The sequence below is a fragment of the Lissotriton vulgaris genome, chromosome 2_1 (assembly GCF_964263255.1).
Source record: "Lissotriton vulgaris chromosome 2_1, aLisVul1.2, whole genome shotgun sequence".
Classification (NCBI taxonomy): Eukaryota; Metazoa; Chordata; class Amphibia; order Caudata; family Salamandridae; genus Lissotriton; species Lissotriton vulgaris.
The window spans coordinates 984,684,669-984,708,317 of NC_141687.1; the positions used below are offsets into that span (position 1 = coordinate 984,684,669).

At 41.8% G+C, this 23,649-nt stretch overlaps 1 protein-coding gene across 18 annotated transcripts in view; it reads right to left on the reverse strand.

Annotated features, from left to right (window-relative positions):
- The window catches only part of NOSTRIN (nitric oxide synthase trafficking), a 709,159-nt gene that overhangs the window by 576,314 nt on the left and 109,196 nt on the right, over nucleotides 1-23,649 (reverse strand). For all 18 annotated transcript variants that reach the window (XM_086956574.1, XM_086956575.1, XM_086956569.1 and 15 more), the window contains 2 exons: nucleotides 15,059-15,121; nucleotides 14,466-14,547 (listed from right to left, as the gene is read on the reverse strand). In XM_086956574.1, coding sequence (XP_086812700.1) covers nucleotides 14,466-14,547; nucleotides 15,059-15,121 — 145 coding nt within the window. The remainder of the gene's footprint in view (nucleotides 1-14,465; nucleotides 14,548-15,058; nucleotides 15,122-23,649) is intronic.

Below are 23,649 nucleotides of genomic sequence, written 5' to 3' on the forward strand. Positions count from 1 at the left end.
AAGGTATGCAATTCCGTATGTTCCTCGGGCCTAAGAGATGGTCCGGTATCCAGTGTGGAAATAGAAAAGGAACGACGGATAGCTTGAACCTTCTCGAGAAAGAAGCTCGCCAGTGCCTCACATTGTGAGATTGAACCTGTGTCATTCGTGGGGGCCTTTTTTGCCATCAAATCTTTAAGGGCCTTAAAGATAGATTTGGAGGGGTTAGAGCTGTTGCGGAACTCGAGAGAATAAAATGCCGCACGCGCTCTGCAGACCGCGCGATGGTAGGATTTGACAGTGGCAAGATATGACACTTTTTTACTAGTGTCATAAGCTTTCCGCCACTCTCTTTCAGCGCGTCTGCACGCACTCTTTAGTGTACGTAAAGAGCCATCGTACCAGGGGCTAGGGTCCCTTGCACTACATTTGCTCAAAGTCATCGGGATGATGGAATCCAAGGCACGGGTGATCCACTCGCAGAAAAGGTTATAGCCCAATTCCACATTGTCAAAAGGGCCAAGTGGGTCCTCCATTAAGGTACGATACAGGTCCTCCAGTTTAAGTTTGTTCCAGTGTCGTCTAGGGACGACTCTGGCCATGGGTTTAGAAGGGGGCTCATACAGTGGGCACTGGATACTAACCAAAAAATGGTCAGTCCATGCAAGAGGGGTAGGAGTTAAGACCCTGGCCTCTGGGAGGTTAGTAAAAAAGGGGTCCAAAGTATGCCCTCCCACGTGAGTGGGATAGATAACCCGTTGGGACAGTGGGAAGGCTTCCAGATCCGCCAGAGTACTGCTGACAGTTGGAGTGGCAAGACTCTCAAAATGGAGATTCAAATCTCCTAGGATGGAAAAATTAGCACATCCAATGGCCAGCATACCTATGGCATCTGGAAGAGCCTCCCTAAACGCCACATCACTACCCGGGGGACGATAGATTAACATGCCGGAAAAAGAAAACTGGGGGCTGATAGTAATCCGGAAAGAAGCACTTTCACAGCCCACAATTGTAAACCTCTCCAGTCACAGGGATAGCATGATCTAACAGCAAGTGCTATTCCCCCACCTCTAGTAGGGCGATTGAGCGTATACACCGAATATTCCAGCGGAAAAGCCAAGTTAAGAATCGCTGTATCAGCCGCCTGTAGCCACGTCTCGGTGATACAAAAGATGTCAGGGGACTCAACCATAATCAGGTCATGAATATCCTGGTAGTGACTCACCAGCGACCTAACATTCAGGTTCCAAATACTAAGCTTGCGAGGGAGGCTTTTACTCCTGGGTGCTGAGGGTTTGCCCATAGAGCGAGAAAGAGCGGGAGTAGGAAGCGCCAACCTACTACTAGCAGGGCAACAGTCTGACATGACCAGCACGTCCGGCACGTCCCGTCGCGGACGGGCGCAGACGGGCGCAGACGGGCGCGACTCTGGCACGACTCAGGCTAAGCGAAGGCGCGCCCGCTGCGCGATCCCGCTGCGCTTAGCAGGGAGCATTAAGTAGGCGTCCCTCACGAGGTCCTGCACACTAAAGCGCTCGAGAATGCTGGAGTCCAGGCAACAACACCACTCCAAGATGGCCGCTAAAAATAATGACCCCACCCCGGGAACCTGACCCGCTCAAACAGCGGTGCGGTACAATTACATTGCATGCAGCAAGTTTAGATTCATGCAGTCTTCCATACCTTGCAAAAACAAGTCTTTACAAGTTTAAAACTGCCATGATTTGCAAATGTGGGCCACTTTCTTGCTCCCTGGTTCACTAACTGAACTGGTTCACTTTCTGTCACAGTCTGACCCTTGTCCTATCCTTCTGTATGCAAGATCCTGAAAAGCCTAGTTAGGTCCGGCGGATGCCAATATTTTTGACTGGCTGCCCAGTATCCAACTAGAATGGCCTAAACACAATGGCGGATTCCAGGGTGGTATTAAGGTGATCTTTCAGAATTGCTAAAGCATCAGCTTGTTTCATAATTTCCGACTGGTCGCCTTTTGACCAAAACAAAATGGTTCCTGTGGTTATGCCATGTGAAGTCTCTAAACTATGGTGGGTTGGGACTAAGGACGCAAAAACAAAATCGAAGAGTTCATAGATGTTTTCCAAAGTATTTAATGTGAACTGGGCTGTAGGAATTTAAAAATAATCTGGGAGTGAGTCCAGGTTTTCCAAATTCCATAGGATTATTTCAGCTACAAACTTGGAGGGAACAGTTACCAATCCGGCATAAGGCCAACAGAAGGCAAATCTGCATTCACACTGAGTCTGATGTACGGTTCATTGCTTCTAGGAACAAAGGCATTGATATGCAATACATATCACCACATTGACCGTTTCTGTGAGTTAATTTTGGCTCACTAAGGCTAGTTGATGGGTCGGAAAGTGGATACATAATTCATTACCATGATTGATGATTCAGGTGACACAATTTTGTCCAGTACATATCTAAGGTTGCAAAGTTGCTTAGGGTATATAGTGGCTATTGTGATACTAAACCTTGAAAGCCTGGGTTACAAATCCAGTGTTCTGTAGGAATATGCAAGAGCTAAAATACAGTACAACTGCTGAGGCATAATGAAACAGTATATGGATATTATACAATATACCAAATACAGGCAAAACATATTTGATAAGGAACATAGAAAAGAGATATAAACATGAAACTCACAGGATTACAACAAGCGGGCCTTGATTAAGACCAGGTATTATTAAAATTAATTCTACTAACAAAAGGGGGGACAGAGAGGTTATTTTAGAGAATGTCCTAGTCCCACCCTCTTATAATAGTTATACCTCAAATTTAAGTGAATGGTATGCTCTATGTTGTGAAGGCGATCAACATTGTCTCCCAATGTTCCTGCAAAAATGGCTCCTATTTTGAGAATTGATGTAATGGTCAGTAGTCCCACTCTTCTGTATCATAAATACACTGAAATATTCCATGGTGCTTACCGAAACCAACGGAAAGTTTTTATGTGGACAATGTAGTGTAGGCTGCCAAACAAATGTCACGAAGGGTCATATGTATGAAGCAAATTCGCATTCGCAAAGGCCAAAATTCGCAGAATTTTGGCCAATGCGAATTAACAAAATGATATGTATGAAGTAAAATCTGGTCCAAAATAAGGAATCGCAAAATGTGTGATTCCTTATTTTGCAATTGCATTTAAGGGATCGCAAATTTTGCGATTCCTTAAATGCAATGTATGAAGCCAAAAAAAAATCCAACATGCCCTTAAGGAATCTCAAATTACCACCAACTTCTAGTTGGTGATAAGTTGCGATTTCCTTGAAAAATGCACATTTCAGCATTTTCAAAGGGCCATGTGACGCACATACATGCCCTTAGGGCATGTATGTGCGCCACATGTGCACCCATGCATATTTCAGGGGTGCAACAGGGTGTCCTTTGGACACCCCTGCACCCTTGAAATTATTCTCAATTTGCGATTTTCAAATTGCGATTCGCAAAATTGAGAATACCTTCCCATTCATTCCTATGGGCCTCCTGGACCATAGGAAAGAATAGGAAACTATTCCTTAATTGCGATTTGCAATTTGCTAATCGCAATTAAGGAATACTAAGAATTCGCTAAAAAAAACTAATTTGTACATACATACCAATTTGCGATTCTGAAATAGCGATTTCTTAAAAATCGCTATTTAAGAATCGCAAATCGGTACCTTCATACATATGGCCCTAAATCTCTAAATCTGGCAAGACCCAAAATCTGGCACTGAAGTAGGTCAACATTGTCTCTCAATGTTCCTGATAAATGTCTGAGCCAGCTCGAATATGTAGATATCTCACAACAGTGCCTCAAGAGGCATCACTTACAATAACCAATTTCTATCATTCATACAATACTATAAATCAATATATTGCACATATAAATTAATTGCAAAAAATATATGGCCAACAATATTCCAAAATATATTATTTAATGTTTTTCTGAATACATCTATATGTATACTCGATTAATGGCAGCATCAAGATCAATGCAAAGTGCTCAATGTCCAAAGTGAACATACAGTGCTCGTGAAATTGAAGCGGACAGCTCAAAATGATACACACAAAGACAGTTTATGTATGTATATATATATATATATATATATATATATATATATATATATATATATATATATATATATATATATATATATATATATATATATATATATATATATGTGTGTGTCACTGCACAATACATTTCTTTTTCAGTCAGAAAGCTGATGATGGCGTTTCGACCTTTCACAATTGAACAGGACAAGCGGAGCACGAAAATTGTGTTTGCTGTCTGTTAATATTCCAATTGGTAGGGTAAGTTCACTGAAGTCCGTTTATGGAATTAATGGGAAAGCTATGAAGGTGTCAATGGATAGTTCAGCACATGGCATCATCAATTTCAATTAGGCTGTAGAGAAAAATCCTGTAACAGGGGTGAGGCGCCTTTACCAAAGCATGAGAATTCCTGCCCGATGCTCATGCTTCCGTGACGGGGCCATTCTCCTTGTTGGAGGATTTTTCACTGCAATGACTTCACAATGAAAAATCCCTCCCTGCCAATACATCATGCATCCCTCTTCATACTGCATTTGACAGAGCATCTGCTTTAAAAAAGTCTCTATTCGTTATGATCAAAATAACTACTTTGAAGGGGGGCTAGCACAACATCTGCTCACTCAAATGCCTCTATTGGAGAAGATCAAAGAAAATGGCAAATCTAACTCCGTCTTTGACCTCTTTTATTATTTTTGAATTCTTTTTTATAGTTACACATACTTTGGCAGACAACTAAATCTGTCTCTAACCATACTAAAATGGATTAACTCCTGGACCTTAAGAATATCTTGACATTCATTCATTAGGTAAGAGAGAAAGAAAACTATATCCAAAAGATGGCTTACACCTGTATGACACTAGTTTGTATGGAGTGATTAACAGTTATGTGGTTATCTACAGGAGACAAGCTACGCAATGCTTACACAATGAACCATCGTGTGACAATAGTCCACTCTTTGTTTATGGGCCTCTTGTATAGAATCAATTGAACCAAGTGTACAATAACACTTTGAAAAGAGTATGACGTTCAAGGTATTATTGCTGTAGAGAGGTTGTTTTGTAAGTGTACCACACTTCCAGTGCTGAGGTTTTTAAATACATCTGTGTGCCTGAAGTGTAAAAACCAGTTTACAACTCGCTAGCATAAGCCTGAAAAGTGAAAAATCATAGAAGAAAACCCCTATTTTATGTGATTATTTGTAGCAAAATAGAGTACTGATATATCTGACGTATATTTGCGCATATATATTGCATTAAGATACATGAGGGCATATTTACAATAAAGTGGTGAAGCGTGTTGTTATGCCAAGAAGGCTAACAACACACTTCGGCAACTTAGAAATGCAGGCCTGCACCATATTTACCATAATCATGATGTAGCCATGCGTTTCTCCCTGCGCTGGCGATAACTTTTTCTGCCTAGCGGCAACACAGGCACCCTTGCACCATAGTGCAAGGGTGCCTGTGTTGAGGAGAAGGTCCCCCTTCTTGCACATAAACAATCTTTAAATGCCGTCTTGTAACTTCTATGTGCGCTGCTTAATACAGCCCACATAGAAGTTGCAAAATAACATTTTTTCAAAATGATTGTTTTTGTGCAGGAAGGGGGACCTTCCTGCACATAAACAATCATAGGCAATTTGCACAAGGCAGTACACATGGAAACAGCAAAAACAAGGTGAAATAAAGCATTTCTCCTCGTTTCGCCTGTTTAAGACCAGGTTTTCTCTGGTTATAATTTTGGCACTGCATCCTATTTACAATACCCAAATAGGAGGCAGCGTCAAAATCAATGAATGATGTGGTGGAACGCCCACAGCAACACCCATTGCTCTCCCCTCTCACGCTAAACACAGTGTGAAAGGGTGCCTTATTTACAAGGCAGCATTAAGCCACATTAAGTGCCTTAACAGTTGCCTTGTAAATAAGGCAAGGCCTGACGTGTTGGTGAAAGGGGTTTTTAAATGTGCCCCAAAATGTGTTTTAGATGCTTTTCAAGAGTACGCGTGTTGAAGAATGACATGCAGTTCCACTGTTCTAATATACCTCTACTTTAATTGTTGGTGTTATTCATTCCTTCAGAACTGGCAATACATGTGTGGCATTTAAAGATTACTACCAGAGAAGCCTGGTGGTTATGCTGTGGTCAGTAAATCAAGCAAAACCAGCAGTATTTCAAATGAAATATGCCTTCTTGAGGCAAGTAAAAGTGAAAACATAAAGGTTTATTAAATATTCAGATGTATTACAGAAGCAAAAATATTCAATCATCTGTAAATCAATACAGGGAATTAGCATAAAGCTTAGTGAAATGCAGCATAAATCTAACAATAAGACAGATTAACATAGTTTTGCTCTCTAAGTCTGAGTCAAAAGACTGGCTCACCTCCAGATTTATGGCCTTTGATAATAGAAAATTAAAGGCCCAAAGTGATCAATTAGGAAGATTCCTTGTACAATGTTCTAAGTTACAAATCAACTTTCTTCGAAGTTTAGCAAGAACAGCATGTCATCACAAATCATCAGTGCACATTATTCTGAATGCAATGTCAGAATGAGAGATGAAAACATGGCTGCAACAAATTTCCAAGCTGGAGTCTAGGCCTAATTTAGCCAATTTCAGGAAAACATAGGGGCTGATTAAGATGGCGGAAGGACTTCAGTCCGTCCGCCATTGTTTCGTATTTGGAACCACCGGCTTATAAAGCGGCAGTCCCACAGTACAAATTACCATCCAACCGCCACCGAGGTGGTCGCATTGCCCATGTTTTGCATTGTGGCGGGTGCTGCTGGAAGCAGCACCTGCTGCAATGCAAAAAAAAGGGCAATTTACATATCCCTGCACTACGTGCCTGCCACATGGTGCAGGGATATGTAGGGGGGAACCTAAGTCCTGTATCTGGGGGCCCCCAATATCCCTTTCCACCTGAAAAGAACATTGTAATCCCTAAGGCGGTGGCTAGTAGGCACCGCTACCATTGTAGGGATTACGAGTCCTTTCACTGCACCAGCAGGCTCAAGGAGCCCGTCGGATGATTGGCGGTCGGTCTTTATGACTGCCGCACATCAGCCCGCCATCATAATATGGCGAGCAATAAAGTTGGTTATGATGGCGGGCCAAAAGCAACAGTCTGTCCTCATCAGGCCCATAGTTTTGTAATGTGCATCATTGTTGTTTTAGTACTTAATTTGTAAAAAAATAAGTTCCAGAGCTTTGTCAACAAGTTACTGCACCACCAATTGCCTCTACCAGTGCTGCCAATGACAGTACCATCCCACTCATACAAGTGTGACAATTCAGACTTTAAATATACATAAAACATTACTAATGCATGCCTCCCACGCTTTTCTTATAGCTGTGGGTGGCAGAATTGTAATGTATATTTATTTATTAAACAACTGTTGTTGTGTTCCTCACAAAATTATACAAACAGCGGCACCCTATGGCAAGCTGTTTTAAGAACTGATGACAAAAAGGGGCCAGTGCTGAGCACCAGAAAACACCAAATTTGGCACTGTGTTGTTTTTAGTACAAAAAGTTCATGTTACTAAGCAAACAATATTTATTAGCAACATATTTCCGTCCAACAGAAGTATGTCAAAGTAAAGAGAAATGCTTTTGTTAATAGTCCTCCGAGTCTTCACCTGTCTTTGGGACTAAAGTGAATTTCATCCTGTTGTTTTGTTTTGCAACACAGAAGGGCCTATTGACAAAAGCATTTTTGAGTATATAAAGTAGTACTCCAGTAGTAGTACTTTACATACATACAAATGCTATTCAGAAATCTCCTGTCTACGTTTACCCTATCTTTTATGCACCGAATTTTCAGCACAAGTATAGCTGTCCCCGCTCATAGAGGTCTCCATTTTAGAAGCAAATGTGGGAAGGGTAAGGGAGAGTGGGCAATAGATAGGGAATATCTACTACAAAATGGGTGGAACAAAGGAGCAGTTATGGAGGGGTTAATGGAAGCTCACACAAATACTAAAGCACCTCCACAAAAGATTAGGCAATTTGCTATTCAGCTCAGATAAACCAATATCTAATGCAATCGTGCTACTGACAAATCAGGTTCAAGGCTACTTCAGCCAATCTTAGCAGCAAGTCACACATCACCAGACTCAGGTATTGCAAACTACTCTCATGGTTGAAGAGGAAGAGGAGGAAAATCCATTGCTTCGCAGAGTAGAGGAGCAGCAGGGTAACCATGGCTGTCCTATTCCTCAGCCCATAATCTGCAGAGAGGGTAGTGGGTTACAAGGCCCGCCCTTGTCTGGCAGACAGCAACACCAACCAGGGGCAGCAAGGAGTCGCAGCTACAGAAATGAAAGCCGCTGATAAGAAAAGATGGAGGAGGTGGGCAGCAGCACCTTAGGTGCAGCAGTGCTGGGCAAGAGCCGATTTGCACAGAGGTGGCCGGCCTAGGTGCTGGTGTGACTTGATCACCATGCAGATTCCCACCTTTCCTGATCAACCCCCCTTCAAAAGTATTTGTTTAATTGTTTGTTTCCTCAACTGATTGGGAGCAAGGAGGAGAGAAGGAGGAGGAGTGTCTGATGAGAGAGCAGATAATGCAGCAGTCAGAGACGAGGGAGCAGGACAAGATGAGGCCAAGGCAAGTAGTCACCCCTCCTCTTGGTTCCTTCCAGCCTCCAGAAACCAACCGCTAGTTGTTCCTGGGGATAGCAGGTTGTCGCATTCAGGAGACGGGAGTTGGAAAGAAAAGGTTCCGGGGAGCAAGCAAGATTTTTTCCACAGGTAGACCAAGTGGAATGTGCAAAGTGGCACAGGAAAGACACTCAATCTCATAGTAATTGATGGTGGGAGGGAATACCAGAAATATTACACAGGGAAACAATGAAAAATAAAAGAAAAAATATTTTTTATGGAAAAATTTATTACAATGTCATTTATTTATTTTACAAAAAAGTGCAATACAACAATAAATACATCTTCCAGTAATAAAGAACACATCTTGCAACAAAGCTTCATTCACATTGAACATACCTACCACAACAGGTGAAACTACATCAATCAATCACAGACAGCCTGCATACATAAGAAAGCCATCCACATACCAACAAATATTTTTCACCATATCAGTCAGTATCTTTGTTGCCCTGGCTCTGATTTTGTGGAACAATTATATGAGGAGGAGAGAGAGCATAGACAAGCTGAAGATGAACATCTTTGGGATGTTAACAAAATCAGCCACTGGGAGATACTGCTACTCACTTGTTGTGATCCTTGACATATTAACAGACAGGGAGCAGGAACTAATTTCACTTACAACCCACTCCCAGGCCATCCGTGTACATGTAAATATGTTGGCTGTAATCCATTTCTGGCTATTGTATCTTTTGAGTTATTGAGCGGAGACGTAAGCATCTTTGAGGCAAGGTAACTATGTTGCTTTCGACAGCTACTCAGGAGCATCACCAGATATAGTGCACCACTTTATGACCAACCTACATTTACTGACAGTAAAGCAACATCTGGAAATGAATTGATGCCATTGCCCAGTTCCTTCAGGTATTAGGTGTCACTGATTGCACCCACGTGGCACTGCCACTCCATCAACATGCAAGCGCCATTTCTGCAACAGACAATACTAGCACTTCATCAGCATGCAAATTGTCTGCGATGTAAGGGGCTCCTTCACTGATGCACACACATTCATCTATTGTAAGTCAGTTTGTATCTGGGGATTGCAGTAAAATGTGTCTACTAGATATACCCTCTTTGCCCATCTCCTCGCCTCGTCTAAGTCCAACCCCATAACTTCAACGAGGTAGAAATAGGGTACTCATACATATGAGAGGCATCATTGAACACACTTTTGGTATCATCAAGTTGCACTTCAGATGTTTAGACTGTATGGGCGGATGTGTTGCAGTAGCCGCCACAAGCTGTGTGCAAGATTACTGCAGCCTTTCGGGTATTGCACACCACCAAGCAATTGAATTTACATGTAGACCTTATCCCTGAACTATGGCCCCATCCAGGCTTCCTGGATGGGATATTTATTTATTTAAGAAGTTTTGTAAAGCGCTGGCTCCACCAGGGGTATCAGAGCGCTTAACATTAGTATGATAATGTTAAAGGAATACAGAACAGTTGTTTCAAATGCAGCATACATACATGGTGGACTAAAAGATCATATTGAGTACATAGACTAATTGGTGGGAAAAACGAAAGCAAGGGCATTTTAAAAGCAGCATGAAAAAGATGACGTAACAAATTATAATACAGTACACATTGGGTAGGCTCAAAGGTCAGAATAAAGCTGGCGGGGTTGGGCCCGTGAAAAGGGGCGGATGGCGGATGGTAGGATGGGACAGGAGGGAAGCAGAGTTGAGAGGGGTTGGGATGGGGATGTATTAGGGAGGAGGGAGAATATTGCAAGTACAGTAAGAGAGGGATTATGTCCCCCAATATTTGTTGGCAGGTGTATTTTAAGGCCTTTTTTGGAACTGACATAAGAAGGGTTGCCTCGAAGATCTTTAGGGAGGGCATTCCAGATGCTGGGGGAATTCCCAGAGAAGGAGCGGGATTGAGAGGCTTTTTTTTCAAAAGAGGGGGGAGAAGAAAGTTGGTGCTTCTCAGCGGGCGGGCGCAACCTGCTTTGTTGAGTTTGTTTGAGAGGTAGAGCGGGATCTTTTGATAGAGGGCTTTGTGTGTAATGCAGGTTATTTTATAGGAGAATCTGTCTTCGATAGGAAGCCATTTCAGATCCTTGAGGGCAGATGAGATGTGGTCAGAACGGTTACAGTCGGTTGTTAGCCTGGCCGCTAGGTTGAGAACAGATTTGAGGGGGGCAAGGTGAACTTTGGGAGTTCTGGAGAGTACCGCTGGAATGAAAGGTTTGATTTTTTTGAGATGTGGGAGTGTGAAGAGTCCTCCCTTTGCCGAGTTTTTTATATGGGAATTGAGTGTTAACTTACTGTTGATGGTAATGCCAAGAGATTTTACTGATTCGGCGAGGGAGAACAGTTTAGGGCATTGAGGTCAGCGATCCATGATTGAATGGGGGAGGGCTGTTTTTTGGAGAGAAAAGAATGATTTCAGTTTTGTTTGGATTGAGTTTGAGATGATTTGAGTAGAACCAGGATTGAATCTTGGTTAGGGCAGTGTTGAGGTGTAAGATATCTGAGTGGGATTTAATTTTATAGTACAGTTGTCTGTCGTCAGCATACAGGTGATAGTTAATTCCGGGTTGTTTGAGTATGAGGGTAAGGGGTTCCATAAAGAGGTTGAAGAGAGCGGTAGAGAGGATAGATCCTTGGGGGACACCATGGGAGACAGGTGTGGGGGAAGAGAGGCAGTTTTGAATTTTAATTTGTTGGGATCTGTGTTGGAAGTAGGAGGCAAACCAGTTTAGGACAGTACCATTAAGGCTGAAACAATCTTTCAGTGCATTAAGTAAAGTTGAATGGTTAACTGTATCAAATGCAGCAGTGAGGTCGAGAAGAATGAGGAGGCAGGTCTCTCCCTTATCCAGGGGAGGTGGATGTCATCCACTATATTTAAGCAATGCAGTTTCTGTGCTGCAGCCTTTGCGGAAGCCGGATTGTAGAGTGTCGAGCAGGTTGTAAGTGTCAATGTATTTATCCAGTTGAATTAGGGCACACTTTTCAAGGGCTTTGGATAGAGGGGGGAGATTGGAGATGGGGCGGAGGTTGTTAGGGTCATTAGGATCGGCCTTGGGCTTTTTAGGGATGCGTGTGATTTGTCCAAGTTGGAGGGAGACCGGGACGCACCCCGTAGAAAGGGAGGAGTTAATGATACAGAAAAGAGGGCACGGTCTGGAGGTGTGTGAAAAACTAATGGCCTCACATTTCACCTGAGCTGCTAGCTTGGGTTCTTCATCATAGTGGTTGGACAGTGTCACCTAAATAATAAATGGTGTATTATGTCACCATTCACATATATCATCCTAAAATACCACTTTTGAGCTACCATGTTGTGACACCCAAAATGCAAGTCTCAGTACAATACAATATACATGCACTGAAACATAACACATTTCATAGTATACTTTTTTACTATTTTGTTATTCACACACACTAACAATTTCATGTCACACCCTAGCACCCCTGTAGAGTACACTCAAACACATAACACATGTAGGTTTAGATCTACACTGTTTCATAATTAAATGCATGCAATGCAATGCATACACAGTTAAAAGCAATTAAATGGTTTACTTTAATTTATATTTCATATAACACAATGGATTCTTTCGAAACCCCAGAAATGTGTTCCTGTTTTGCTTTTAATCATACTTATTTTAACACTCTACACGCTGGATGTCTTCATCTCCGCTATGCAGCTGGAAAACTACAAGCAGAGGGGACAGTGGCGGCTCCTCCGCTATGGCAGAGGAGCGCCGCCCCACTGCTCTGCGAGTAGTAGTTAAAAGAAAACTGAAATGATAATAACCAGCATCATTATAATTTTCGTTTCCTGGTGCAGGGTGGGGCTAGACTGCCAGAGTAGGGGCCAAGAGGAGGCGTGGTTGCTCCACTCTAAAGTGTGCATAACTGTTTGACCGTCCCTCTCGGACTTACCATAAAAGTCAAGCACACTTGGCATGTTCGGCACTCAGCCTGGGAGCAAAACAAACCCAGGCCCCCATTCCCCGACTGAGCGCCGATCCACGGCACTCAGACCAATCCCAGTGCTACATTGAAGCGTTGTGATTGGCTAGGGGAGTCAGGAGCCAGGGTTCTTCTTGCTTCAGAGGAGCGCGAGGCAGAGGGGGCGGTCTGAGAGGTGGCAGCCAGCCAGGTGGCTAGCCTGAAGGTGAGTCTTTTTTTTTCAAAATGTATATTCTTTTGTTTACCTTCCTCCCCCTCACCAAATAACCCCTGTTAAGTTGGGGCCACCACTGATCCTGATTCCTCTTTTAATTTACAACACCCCACCCACCTCCGGAAAAAGCAGCTGCCACTGGGAGGGGGAGAACTCTGTAGTTCAGACGGAATTTTCCACCTACCAAATCAAATAGGATATCAGTTTGCAAAATAACATTTTCTTTCTTGAAATTCCATGAAAATGTTGCACAATTATGCTTTAAAAGTGAAATGTACGTACCTAGTATTAACAGGTCTAGCAAAACACTGGTAGGAGACTGTTTCGAACAGAAAATGTCCATGTGAGGTATTATCTTTTCAAACTAGACTCCCTCTTTTTAAATTGTTATATGAAATGGTAAAGTGCAAAATTTCATGAATGTTATAAAACACGAATTATTGGATTTTCACAGATTTCTCCGGCATAAATAAAAAAAAGTCCCAGGCCTGGATATGGCATACCGGAACAGGAAGTAGGCCATTTCAGAGCCAGATAAGAACCAACCCACAGTACTCCTTCTTCCTGCTGCTCCACTGACCCCAAAAGTCTCCCAAATGGATGGGAATCGTGATGAGTGGGTCCCGAGTTTCTCCAATGAGGGACTGGGGATGATCGGGGAATGTGTCTTCCAGATTATCCTTTGCTTTACAGGGGACTTGAAACCTAACATTGTAAATTGTAGTAACTTCAAAGTTGTAAATTAATTTGTAAGGGTCTCCAACCCCAATGTGTAAGGGGGTGAGATCTCCTAAATCCTATTTCTGGGTGGATATGTATACCCAAAAATAGGGAATACAGTTAGGCATATATTTCCATCCAGTAAAAAACATATATTTTCAGAGAACTCCACACATAGGTTTCCCAAGATAATTGCACACTGAAGGTGAATTTTTCTATTACATTTCACTGCAATCTCGAAAGCAAGGCTGCTGTACCTCCTTCTCTTTCGTGCCCTCTCCAAAATTCTCTCTAAAACCATCCGATGTCTCATTTACATACCAAAAGGCAAAATGGGCATCTTTTCTCTTTTATACTGTCCAGAATAACAATGTGAAAATGTTCAATACTAGAGTAGATACTATGGGAGATCCAGCACATATTTGATTATGTGCAATTATTTACACTGTTTTTTCTGGAAGTAATATTGCCTTCAGGACAAAATATTTTTAGTGTTCTCCACAAATAACAGAAGAAAGGATACCTAATGTTGCATGTAACCTAAGGAACAATTTGCTTCTGTAACTATAAAATATGGAATTTTTCGAAAATCATGTTCTTTTTTGTTTTATTTTCTCATGTATTTTGGCACGTCTTTCGTTTTAGGGAAAGAGTTTGGGGATTTTAATACTTCTTTCAATGTTCTAGATGTTTGTTTTCATCACTTGTTTGATCTCTACTGAGCTACTTTTAGATCTGACTACTTCTTATACAACACGTTACTAAACCAACAACCAGCTCACAATGAAATAGACTGGCATCACGTCATGCATATCATTGTTATCAGATAAACGGCATAACACTTGTTATGGTGAGGTATGTCTGTTAGGATGAAATGCATGCTTATACTTACAGACTTTTTCTTTTTATCATGCTCCTGCAAAATCTGAAGAGTTGGCTTTATTGCTTCTTGTTGAATAGCCAGCCCAAGTTTTCTGGAAATAGGGCAAACATTGGTCAATATTATGAATATACATACTTACGGGTACATGTAAACCTTATTCTTTCTTCACTGCCTAATAAAATGTTTCTTGTGTTCTTTACACTTGTCACTAGAATCAATCTCTAATATCTTAAAAGTCGGTTTACCACTTTCACTCTCCTCGATTCATAAGGAGGGCGTTTCAAAAAGTTATTCCAACTCAGGTTTTTGTGTAGGTTCACTAGATAGTATTTGATTCACCATCAGTCTAAACTAAATCACGGTGACCTACTACAGACATAACTAAGTACCACCATACGGAAATTCTTATTTGACTGATAATTCTTTGGGACCTTGGAATTCTAAGCAAAATTCAGAATTGTATTGTTTTTCAATGGTGCATTAGATTATAGATGTGATGAGCACCAAGCACAAAGAAAGATAAAATGTAAATTAACATATTGCATCTTGTAGCTATTTTTGTGTTGGTCTTTGGCTTTCCTAATATACACGGTGATACTTACTGATGCAAGTCGCCCGTAGAGCATATTTCCTCCGACACACAGGCAAATGCGTCATACATACCACTGAAAATATATTAAAAAACATATTTTGCTCAATATCTGACTTATATACATACTCAAATACAAAAGAATTAAGTCATCTACATATATTAACATCCTAAATGTTATACCAAATACAAACTAACCTAAAGCACTCAGATCTTCGTACAAATTCTCCTGCCACCATGAGTTCTCTATAGTTTTGACTGCATGGCTCCATCTCATGAACATCTGAGACATACTTCTCCATCTCCTTTTCAACAGCCAGATTAACTGAGGCTGTATGTTGGTGAAAAGTGATGTTAAAAGACCAAAGCAGTGCATAGTATTTACAGGCCGATTTATATTTTGGCGGAGGGAGGTATGCAGTAAGGGCGCCGGAATAATTTACTCTGCACGTCCACCCACCAATAATGAAATGAACACCCAACCTGTGGTCATTTCTTAAAAGCATTGCCAGAAATTGCTATCACATAGGTTCCTATCAATGCTTGTTGCAGGGCTCCGTCAAATTGTGTTTTTCATTTAAAAAAAAAAAAATCAAAGTGGGATTTTCTTTTTGGAAAAAAATCTGGTTTTGCCTTGCAGTGACTGGCAGTAAATTAACAGCTATATTCAATATAGCCAATTCTCCGATGGCCGTTAATCTATTGGGCCATAAGAGCAATTTGGACATGGCAGAGATGGAGTATTCGCCACAATTGTCAAACTATGGTCCACCCTCTTTCAAATTTACCAGGCAGACCATAATATTGGCGGTAAGCTAACTCGGTCACTTTTGCGACGGAGTATGATTAACTCCAACATTTAAGTCTTGCCCTTAGTATCCAGCACAAAAGGTGGTTTGTATTGGAAAGGAGCCTTTTTCTTTGTGCAACAGCCTCTATTTGCTTCTTTTCACCAAGTTGAGTAAAGGGTCATTACTGGAACAGATCAGTGCAAAAGCGCATAAGTTTTCATGCAAATCTCAATATATTAAGATCGGACTTTGCATGAAAAATTAACATTTACTTCAAGAAGGCGAAAACAAGAGCACATATCTATGGTGATAACAGTTTTCAATCAAAATACAAATCATTTGTTGATGGTGTTACTCATTTTAGGAATGCTGGTAAGTTCTTGTGGGATTTTATCCTGTGAAAAATGTTGTCCCTTTTCTGGCATTTGATGAACTATGTGTGAGAGAAGACTATTTTCTCTCATGATTTTTTTCATTCAGTTTATGGAAAGTGCTCCAGAAGTTAAAATGAGAGTACAGTTTTTTTAAGTATAGAGTATCTTCCTCATCCATGTAATAGTAATTGTCATTGCAATTATATAGGTTATTGGGATTAGTCATGCGCTCAAGAAAAAAATTAGTCTATGCATTTACTCAAGTTTCTTTGTGGTTGATCAAAATTAATACCTGTTAGATATGATTATTAGTGGGGGGCCATGTGATTTCATGGAAATGGTGGTGAGATGAATAGGCTGTTGGAAGTTAATTATTGTTAGGTTGCAAGATAGGGTTTGAAAGATGGAGAGGTTGTGGCTACGAAGTGAGGTGTGAGCCCTCTGCAGAACTATAATAGCACAGAATAAGACAAATAGGAAAGTGACTGAGAGACCACTATATTCAGAAATAAAAGACATGCATAGGATTGAAGGTAAGGAGAGGGTCATTCTGAGGAAACATAGGACAGGAATCCACCAGAACAAGTCAAGGTCGACTTTTCCTGCAGGGTTTTAGGAGTGTACTGGGCGAAGGCTTTTTGAGATGGCCAGCAATCTGAAGATTTACGCTGTAGAAAGAAACAACAATATACATAGTGCTCATGAACGGGGCAAACATCCATGTCTGAGTGGTCACATCATTTAAACATTAAGAACCCTAGAATGTTATTTGCAAAACCTAGGACAGCTCTTTTAAACATAGTTTGGAATTACTAAATAGGATCTCTGGAACTTAATCTTGATTTATCATTCAGACCAGGAGAGACATAAAGAACATGTTAACATCTAAAGAGCAAGGGGAAGGGTAGAATACATTTGCAAAGAGCCCAGTGGCAGAATTTAAGCCACTTGCTTTAGTAAAGGCATATGTTTGAGTTTGTGCCTGGCTCATGACAAATTACTAAAGTATTTAGAAATAGCCTCAAATGGTCACAAGCTGCTAAGCACAGCGATGGAAGTTACGTGTGGTAGAGCAGCCCACTCTGACAAGAAAAACAATTCCCACCCACAGGTGTACACGGAACAGGAAAGACTTGAACAGTTTCAGAGGTCTGAAATGCAGAACACATAGGGCAACAGGAGCAACTAGAATCATGAAGCATTCCTGGTTGATTCAATTTTAGAGTCTTTAGTAAGAGAGGAAGAGGAAGGAAGACATACATCTAAAAGGCTTCTCCAAATGAGCATGAAGATATGTCACGGTGAGGACTACCAATACAAGAACCAAATGGGCGATTGTTTTGCTTTGCTCTAGGAGGTGAAAGGGTCTAGGTTATTCAGCTCCTTTTAGGTCTAAAAAATGACACATCTTTGTGGTGGTGTTTTCAGTCCTGAGGATATTGTGCTAGTATACTGAGAATACCACTTATAAGCAATGAATTCCAACAAAGTTTCTAAGAAGCCACAAAGCCATAGTTCCACTTTATTAGGACAATGTTGGAGGGAGTCTATGTTCCTCCCTACATGATGTCAAATATTGTTTTGAAGCTGATGAATACATGCATTGTCATGCATTGAACCAAAGAAAGGAGAGCTTTTAGAGCTTCATAAATGTCTTTCAGCACAAGAGCACCACTGTCTTCTGTAAACTAAGAATCATGATTCTCCGGAGGTATGTAGCGAGGCTCGCTCAGGAGGCACAATCCCAATCGATTAATTCCTTTGTTCCAGCGGGGGTGGGCTAGGGTGGGATCCACTGCCACGTGGAGACTGCCTCCGTCGTTATTTTCATGCGGGTCATGTATGATTAACACTGCAGAACATCGTTGCTGGTTGCTCCGGTGGTTTGCGGAAAGGCCCCATGGGCCGCCTTAGGTGTTGCCTCTTTCGCTGTGGGACTCCGCTGTCACTCCTATGGTGTTGGGCGGGGAACTGGCCTGTACCTGAATGCCTCGATGTTTCCCTTTCCTAATGCGCCGTATTGAGAATGGAACTGTTTCTTGTGCTGATTGATCTCGCTCTACTCTACTCGCAATCTTACTGATATGACTCACTCTTTGTATGTTGTTTATTATTTCTTCTTCAGTTCCTATATGATTTTCTCTTTTATTTCTACTTTCGTCAAAAAGCAAAAATGTACTATTGCACTGTGTCATTCTAGAAGTTTGCAATCCCCCTGTGATACATCTCATTATTGGTTATTGACTCAATTTATGCATCTCGATATTTACCTTGATACATCTGTATGTAAAAGTGGATTGCTTTCTTGTGTAATAAACAGATTTAAAAAAAAAAAAAAAGAATTATGATTCTCTTTAGTGGTACCCCAGCTGTACCGAGGAATTCATTCCAACAAAATTGTCCCCTATCAGTGTAAGTAATAGTGTGTCAATGGAGGGTGTGTTCACGCATCAAGGTTGTGGACTCTCCTTGAAGAAGCTTTTAGAGCCGGGACTGGTGGCTTAGTGGACTAATGTGTTCACTAGAGGGGTATTGCTTGGGAACAGGGCGGTGGTATCAATGTTCTGTAGACCTACTATTTATGAAATAGGGCTTGGAGAGGACGTCACGCTAAGGGGATCTTAATACGGATTCTTGAACCAAGCTACAATAAGAAGACTAAGTTCAAGGTTATTGAGGCTATGTTCTCAGTCTGGCGCAAGATCCGGCATAAATGGTTGAGTCCCAATATTCATTTGAATACACTTTTCACTGCTGCTCGACTTCTGCCGGCTATCTTTCAACATCAGACTTCCTTCAGGTGGCTGTCATTAGGGTTGGGAGCTCTTGGTGATTTAGGTTTGGATGGGCAAATGGTCTCTTTTGCATATTTAAAGGATAAGTTCCATCTTAATACGCATGAGTTTTTTAAAATACTTGCAGATACGAAGTTTTGTGGATAAAATGAAGGGTCAAGCCACCACTTTGTTTGAAAGGATTATGTTGTTTGAACTGATTCAGAGGAGGGCAAGAATTGGTGTAGTGTATCAGCACCTATTATCAGGTCTCCCGGATGATCGCTCCTTACAGAATGCCAAGTGGGAGGCCAAGCTCTGTAAGACAGGGGTTGATATCAGCCAGGCACTCGAGTTATCCTGCAGTGTGTTAGTATCTGGAGGTCTACACTCCCAAAGTTTTATGGCTTTGCTTGATCTTTATTATACGCCGGTTCAAATTTCAAAATGGATGGGTTGTAGGGGGTCATTGCTGTCCTAGATGTGGCCTTTTAGCAGCCAATGACGCACATATGTTCTTTGCCTACCCAAAATTGGTGGTCTTTTTATCGGATGTAGAGCGATTTATAAACTCCAAGCTCAGTATTCTGGTTAATCTTTCACCAGAGATGGTGATATTCGGTTGTGAAAGTAATAGCCCACCTGAGAGATCGAGGCATGTTTCTGCTTTTCTATTCATTACTATGTCACTAGTCTGGCTCTGTATTACCTCAGAATGGATTAGCCCAGATGCTTCTACCTTTCTTAATTGGAGATCGAGGATCGTTGCCCTTTATAATTTAGAGTCAGCAGTTTTTCAGAGGTAGGGAAGAAGGAGGCGGGAGATGGGCCAGAAGATCTGGGCCCCGTTGGTGGAGTGGCTTACGTAATAATAAGGATTTATATTTGTGGGCTTGCTCATTATTCACGCTCTGCTCTATGTGGGTGTGTTATATTGTTTGTGCCTTGGATGTAAGTTTGTATATATTATTTTTCCCTCTTTTTCCTGCCCCTCTGCCTAGGAGTATGTATGTATTTTTTTTCTTTCTTTCCCTTGTTTTTCTCTAAATACCTGTATTTTTTCTGCTCTGTATAATGTTATGCCACAACATATTATGTCTCTGTATTTTGATTATATTTTGTCAAGCTAAATAAAAAAGAAATTAAAAAAAGGAATTACTAAATAGGATCTCTGGAACTTAACCCTGATTTATCATTCAGACCAGGAGAGACAAAAAGAACATGTTACCATCCAAAGAGCAAGGGGAAGGTTAGAATACATTTGCAAAGAGCCCAGTGGCAGATTTTAAGCCACTTACTTTAGTAAAGGCATATGTTTGAGTTTGTGCCTGGCTCATGACAAATTACTAAAGTATTTAGAGATAGCCTCAAATGTTCACAGGCTGCTAAGCACAGCGGTAGAAGCTACGTGTGGTAGAGCAGCCCACTCTGACAAGAAAAACATTTCCCACCCACAGGTGTACACGGAACAGGAAAGACTTGAACAGTTTCAGGGGTCTGAAATGCAGAACAAATAGGGCAACAGGAGCAACTAGAATCATGAAGCATTCCTGGTTGATTCAATATTAGAGTCTTCAGTAAGAGAGGAAAAGGAAGCAAGACATACATCTAAAAGGCTTCTCCAAATGAGCATGAAGATATCTCACGGTGAGGCCTACCAATACAAGAGCCAAATGGGCGATTGTTTTGCTTTGTTGTAGGAGGTGAATGAATGAAGGAATGAATGAATGAATGAATAAAGATTTATAGAGCGCAACTTAGCCCAAGGGCGTCAAGGCGCTTAAAGGTGGTACAGCTCCTAGTGAGGTGGAATGGTGCGCCGACTTCAGGTAAGCTTCTGAGAAAAGCCAGCTTTTTAATGCTCTACGAAAAGGGTCGAGCGATGTTTGCCCTTTAGCTCAGCGGCAAGCGAGTTCCACAGTCTTGGAGCGAGGGAGGAAAAGGCCTCCCTCCCCATCTGGCTTTGAAAACTCGAGGGACAGACAGAAGTTTCCTATTGGCGGAACGCGGATGACGCCGTGATTCTCGCAAGAACACCGCGGGAATTACAGAAGGCACTAGATAGGTACGCAAGGTTCATGGGAAGTTTGGATCTTCGCATAAACATAAAAAAGACCTACGTCATGGTGGCAGGAACCAAGAAAAAAGGGGGAAAAGGCATTTTTCTTGATAACGAAAGGATTGAAACAACTGCCCAATACCCATATCTTGGCATCATGATAGACGAAAAGATAAATTGGAAACCAGCAATGGAAGCCCGAAAGCACCAGTTCCTACGAGCAATTGTGGCTCTTATAAAATGCTCCCAAAAATTAGGAAAGAGATCACCAGTAGAACTGCTTCATATTTATAAAGCAAAATGTCAATCTACTGCACTACATGGGGCTGGACTCTGGGGACACAAAAACACTAATTCCTTACAGGTTGCACAGAACACCTTTTTAAAATGTTTGCTGGCAGTCCCCAGAAGTACATCTACTTATGCCTCTCATATGGAGCGAGGCATTTCGCATATGGCGGATCTGGCGAAAATACAACCGCTCATGCTCTGGTGACGTATCTGGACCACAACGACAAATACCCTATCTAAACAGATAATAATAGAGTGTATGTTATTGGACCATGTGGGAAGAATTGAATGGCTCATGTATGTAAAGAACTTCCTCACAGATCTGGGACTCAGTAAATACTATTCCGCCCCGAATCAATTGGCGAAATATCCAGAAAAGACCTAAAAAAAGGGCACTGAGTCACATGGAAGAGCTACGATTTTGCACTGAGGCAAGAAAATCTTCGGTTCAACATTCGATGGCAGTTTTGACCACCCTGGAGATAGAGCCTTACTTGACCTTTGTTGAGTCACAATTTGACGCTTCCTCTTGACAAGATTTAGAATGAACATCTTTCATAGACTGGTGGCATTTCCGACAAAAAATAGTTGGGAAGAGTGTCTAACAGTGTGCCCATGTGACGATATGTCAGAACAATCCACTATGCACACGTTTTTGTTCTGTAGTCTCTACTCTGCACACCGTAAACTTTGGTTAATCCCACTCCTAAAAAAAATGGGCTTAAGAAGATGTCGCCCTGCCATGTTACGTCTGCAATTTATTGAATCAGAAATAGTCTGTAAATATATAGTGTCTTTTTTAAAATGTATTTTTAAACACAGAGTAAATCTTTGACCAAACCATATCGCAAACTGTATGAAAAATGAGATGTTTCGGAAAATTGCTTGATTGGTCTAAATTTATTTAAAAAACTTTTTCATATTAAAATTGACCTAGGGGAATGCCGATAGTTTTATGCCGTATAGAATATTAATGCGTTGATTGTAATGTAATGATATATTTGCTGAAATTCTTTTATGGTTTTTTATGTACCTTAAAAATCGAATAAAGATTTACTTACTTACTTACCTACTTACTTACTTACTATTGGCGGAACGTAGGGCCCTGCTTGGATCATAGAAGGACACAAGGGACCTAATATCTTCTGCTCCAAACCCATGCAGGGCGCTGTGGGTAAGGCATAGGATCTTAAAGCGTATCCTGGACTGGATTGGAAGCCAGTGAAGATCTTTCCTAATTAGGGAGCCTGATGAAAGTCTTGGGGCCTCAACGACAAACCTGTCCGCCGCATTTTGCACTATTTGTAAGCATTGAATCAGCTTTTTATTTATGCCTAAGTATATTGTGTTGCAGTAGTCCAGCCTTGAGGAGACGAGGGACACCGTAACCTGCTTTCGAGCTTCCGGGGGGAGATAGTGTGTAATCTTTCTCAAGATTCTAGTAACACCACAACAGGTTGAAACCGTCCTACTGATTTGCTTGTCGAAGGAGAGCGTGGTGTCCATCATTACACCCAAGTTGCGAGCAGAGGGGGAGGGCAGAGGACAGGCTCCAAGGGCAGAGGGCCACCAGTCGCTCGACCAGATCTCCTGTTTGCCCCCGAAGATAAGGACTTCGGTTTTCTCCCCATTTAATTTCAGGAAGTTCTGAATCATCCAGTGTGAGACTGCTTCCATACAATTCCTGAAATTAAGGGCAGTGGTACTCACCGGTTTGGAGAGGGAGACCATAATCTGCTTGTCGTCAGCGTATAACAACACTTCCAGCCCGAATGATCTTACTAACCTGGCGAGTGGGGCCACATAGATGTTAAAAAAGCGTGGGGCTCAAGGACGAGCCTTGAGGAACCCCACACTGCACATGCTTAATGGGAGAAAGGAAATCACCCAGCTGAACCCTTTGTTTTCGTTGGTTGAGAAAAGATGTTAGGAGGCTCAGTGCTGATCCATTCACTCCCATCTCCCTGAGGCGAGTAGCCAGAATGGAGGGGGACAGGGTATCAAACGCAGCTGTCAGGTCGAGCAGTACCAGAAGGGTAGTCTGGCCACTGTCGACCTTAGTGCGGATGTTATTGATAGCCACTATGAGAGCGGACTCAGTACTGTGTGCCCTCCTGAAGCCATGATGAGAGGGGTCCAGCAGGCTGGAGTTATTCAGGAAGGCACTCAGATGGTGGTTGAGATGAGCCTCAAGCATCTTAGCGGGGGCAGGAAGCAGGAATATGGGGCAAAAGTTCTTCAGGATCCCGGGATGTAAAGAAGCCTTTTTTAGGAGGGGCTTGACAATCGCCATTTTCCAAGAGGCAGGAAAGGTA